The sequence below is a fragment of the Limulus polyphemus genome, unplaced genomic scaffold (assembly GCF_000517525.1).
Source record: "Limulus polyphemus unplaced genomic scaffold, Limulus_polyphemus-2.1.2 Scaffold6197, whole genome shotgun sequence".
NCBI classification, from domain to species: domain Eukaryota; kingdom Metazoa; phylum Arthropoda; class Merostomata; order Xiphosura; family Limulidae; genus Limulus; species Limulus polyphemus.
In genome coordinates, this window is record NW_013671807.1 from 34,250 (window position 1) to 38,496 (window position 4,247).

At 31.2% G+C, this 4,247-nt stretch overlaps 1 protein-coding gene across 1 annotated transcript in view; it reads left to right on the forward strand.

Annotated features, from left to right (window-relative positions):
- LOC106473462 (myeloid leukemia factor 2-like) overlaps positions 1-2,428 on the forward strand; it is a 21,331-nt gene extending 18,903 nt beyond the window's left edge. The window contains exon 6 of the mRNA XM_013934142.2: positions 1,484-2,428. Coding sequence (XP_013789596.1) covers positions 1,484-1,613 — 130 coding nt within the window. The 3' untranslated portion in view covers positions 1,614-2,428. The remainder of the gene's footprint in view (positions 1-1,483) is intronic.
- The last annotated feature ends 1,819 nt before the right edge of the window (positions 2,429-4,247 follow it).

Sequence of the window (4,247 nt, forward strand, 5' to 3'; positions counted from 1 at the left end):
GACTTTCCAGTCACATTACAATGTGTTGTATGCAATTTCTGTATGTTCCAACTTATTCATCAACAAACTGTTGTGCATTAAATACTTTCTACATGTTTCAGTTATCTCCTGTGCAGATGGGATTAAGTTTGACTTCCTGTCATTTTGATTTCCATGGATATTACTAATTAATTGATAACTATGTAGCTAGATATCATTAAATCATTTATTAGCTATGTTCTAATGGTTGTGCTAATTTGCTGTGGTGAATTTAACAGTCAGTAGATTCATAGTAAGAAATTAAATGTGTATTTTAATCAATGTTACATTCTAACTATTGTCTGTTACACAGTAGAATGTTCTGCAATACCAAAATATGCCACACCCCATATTGTTTGTTTCCTTGAAATTTTTATATAATACTGAAAGAACCCATTAACATTGGGGTATAGTAAGTTCCACTGGGTTATTGTAGTATTAACAATTGTTTCCAGGTTTTATGTGTAATTTGCATTTTAATTTTGGCACAACTTTGCTAGGTGATTATGACCTGAAAGTAAACATCCAGACAAAGAGTAATGATGACACTGTAGTTATTTATATACACAGGGTACTTTATAACAAAGGTTCTACATTTTGTTTTTATAATGACTGTATGACACATAATCAGCACATCATTTGGGAACATTGCACTATACACTTAAATATCATTACACTGTAAATAACATGTTCAATATGTTATTCTTTCTGTGATATCAGATTATGTATAATTGTGCACAATGCTGTAAAATATTTCACACCTGAGTTACTGCATCCTTAAGCTCCTGTATAGTGTTTTGGATACTTTTAAATAACCATAGAGTAACAATCAAAAGGGGTGCAAATTAGGTGCCATTTGTGACCAGGAATAATCACATCCATAGACATCATAGAACCTGTTTGAAAGGACATAATGTATATAAAGGTTTTACATAGAAAATCCAGTGCAATGTTTGCTACTGTGCTGTTACCTACCACACTTGGAATTTGAGTGTGTAGTGTACTTGCTTAGTTCTCACAGTTCAGTTACTACAAGTACAAAATGTAGGATGTATAAAAAATTGTCCTGAAACTTAGGTAAACATAAAGTAGTGACAACAGTGTAGCAATCCAGCTAACAAACAGTTTACCTAGTTCTCACAGTTCAGTTACTACAAATACAAAATGTAGGATGTATAAAAAATTGTCCTGAAACTTAGGTAAACATAAAGTAGTGACAACAGTGTAGCAATCCAGCTAACAAACAGTTTACCTTAATTATAATCAAGAATTGTTTTTTTGCAAATTACATGCATAGCAAGGTTGCACAAACCAAATTTTAAACTTGTTAATTATTAAAATCTGTTCTTGATTTAAGTAATCTGACCAAAAATGAAATATACAACATGAATAACTTATATTCTAATAAGTTAATGTTAAACAAAAAAGGCACTCTTCCTCTTCTGATGTATGCATCTTATTACAGTTCTACTGAACATGAACAACTTCGTTCTCCATGTCAACATGGTTTTGAAAGCTTGTCCAGAAAGAGACATTCTGTTAATTCTAAGCAAAAGAAGAAACTATGGAATGATCATGGAAAATCAAAACATTGAGCTAGGCATGAAACTAGTATGTGAAGAAGTTGGATTGTATTGTATAATATTTATGATGAAAGTTATCATGGGAATTATAAGTCTCAACAACACTTCAAAAATTAAAGAATAAATACTTCTGCTATCTTATATTGTTAGCTGTATAACTTAAAATTGTTATTATTTCTTGAACATACTATTAAGCACAAAGTTAAAAGTATTAAGAGCTGATTATGGTTTTTAGAGATGTCAGTAATTTTCTGTAAAATACTTCTAATTGTTACTCCTGTTAGCAGTTTCACAATTTGAGACGATTCTTTGTAAATTTAAATGGTTTTATTAAGTTCTAAAATTGTTTGTACATAAATTCTTAGCTTTAGTGAGTGGATAAGATGTTAGGGAACATTTAATTGTAAATAACGTAAAACTGCTGCCATAGTTTATGATAGTTACTCTATATATTGTTACTAGTACTGCTGGAAAAAAAAAAAAAAATGGTAATGGTCATTATATAAGGATTACTGTAATATATTAAATATTTTCAATTGGTGACTTACCAGAACAAATAGTATATTCCAGAATGTTTACCTTAATAAAGTTAACACCCAATACAAAATACAAGTAATACTGACTAGTACAAAATACTGACTAGTAAGGTATTACCTACTGCTATTTTGATCACTTTTCTCAACTAATTTAATGTATGTTTTCTTTCTTCATATCTTTTTCATAAGATAATTAACTTGAAATATGCAAATTTTCATGTGCAAAAAGTATGGATGTCATAATCTATTATACAGAAATTTGTTTTAATAAAGGAACTTGATCAAAAAGTACCTGTGTGTGTTGTGATATATTATTGTGATGTAGCATTTATTAAGCCTGTTTTTATGTATTCAATCACTTGGTCAAAATTGTTCGTTGACAATGTTTATATTTCACTCGGAACACCTCCAACTTTTTTTTGAATTATTAAACTCTAAATCTCCAACATTAATATTGGTTTAGTGCTGACATTCCTGAAAACATAGCTGCTTGAATTAAAATTATAAAATGCTTCATTCATTTATTATTTTGTATTAATACATTTTATTTCATTCTATTATATCATTTACTTAAACACTCACATTTTCCTTTTTTTTTCCCGATATTTAGGAAAATGAAAGGATTTAATATATTTTTATTTTCAGATCAATTGTTTGTAGCAAAAAACTTTCTGAGTGATAATTTGGCTGACATATATGTTCCTGATTTTGGTGAGAAGGTTTCTGAAAGATTTCTTGGTATTTAGAGACCTTGAGATATGTATCTAACATGTAAAAGCATAATAAACCTGCACACAAGTAAATACATCATTAATAACTAAATATTTGTTAATTATTCACATAAAATTAGCCTAATTTTTCCTTGATATGCCATTGGAATGTATATGTTATTACTGGTTTCCTTCTATGTTACTTGAGCTGAACTTTTGTGTTGAATTATTCTCTCTGTGTAGATCTTCAACAGTTCTCATTCCTGAAGCAATATATATGATTTCTGAATGCTGTATTTTTAAAATGTTCTGTCAAAGAAAAGGGTTTCGTTGTGAATTGGAACTCCTGGTGAAAGTTTAAAAGGTGGAATGTTGAACCAGTAAAGTAAAATAAAAACTTAAAATTGCAGATGATGTCTAAGTTGTTGGTGTTGTGTAATATGGTTATGGATCCCTCACATTAAATATACTGTTCTCTGTCTACAAAGAAAGCAGTATAAGCTTGGGGAGTTTGAGTAGAAGTGAAGTCCCAGTGTTTAGTAATTATGGGTGCTTGGCTACCAGCTTAATATTGGTGTGGTTAGTGAAGTGGAAATAACCAAAGCTAGCAATAATGGTAAGGATGCTTCTGTTAAACAATGCCTGAAATCAAGAGTGTGGCTACCAACATAACCGAGATCATTGATTAAGGATTGTGTAAATAATCTGAACCCAGTGTAACAAAAGCAACTCTGTGACATGCTAAGGTATTTGTGAGACTGGATGGCTGTCTGGGTTGAAGAACAGTGACTCATCACAACATAGATACAGGCACCACATTTCTAATCAAACAGTTGCTGCACAGGTGTCTATGGAGCACTAGGGTTGCCTCCAGCATTAAAATACATCAGATGTTGAAAATAAGAATCAAAGAACTTTCAGAGAGTACTTGGTCAGTTCCAGTAGTTATTATCAGAACAAAGGAAGGTATACTATGATTCTGTGCTCGTTTTAGATGGGTGAACATGGAAACTGTTGTTGATATCTTCCTTTCATTATGAACAGATGAATGTTGGAGGTTCAAAAGTTACCCGTTAGTTCAACACTTTAGATCTAGATACTGGTAAGTTGATCTGGATGATGAGAGCAGCCTGTTTTTAGCATGAGAGATAGTTTGTAGGAGTTTCGTATCATGCCATTTGGCCTGTGTAAGGCATTCATCACTTTTAAAAGGTTAATACAGTTTAAATTGAAAGGAATACAATAGGTATTACCTGGTTTACCTTGATTGCACATCTGTCTGTGGCTTAGAACCTAAGAATGGCATTCCAGTAGATAAAGAGAGTAGAATTTAAATTGAAACCAGGAAAATGCTTAGTTTGTGCACACAAGTGAATTTGATGGTCATACTGTGAGTAGAA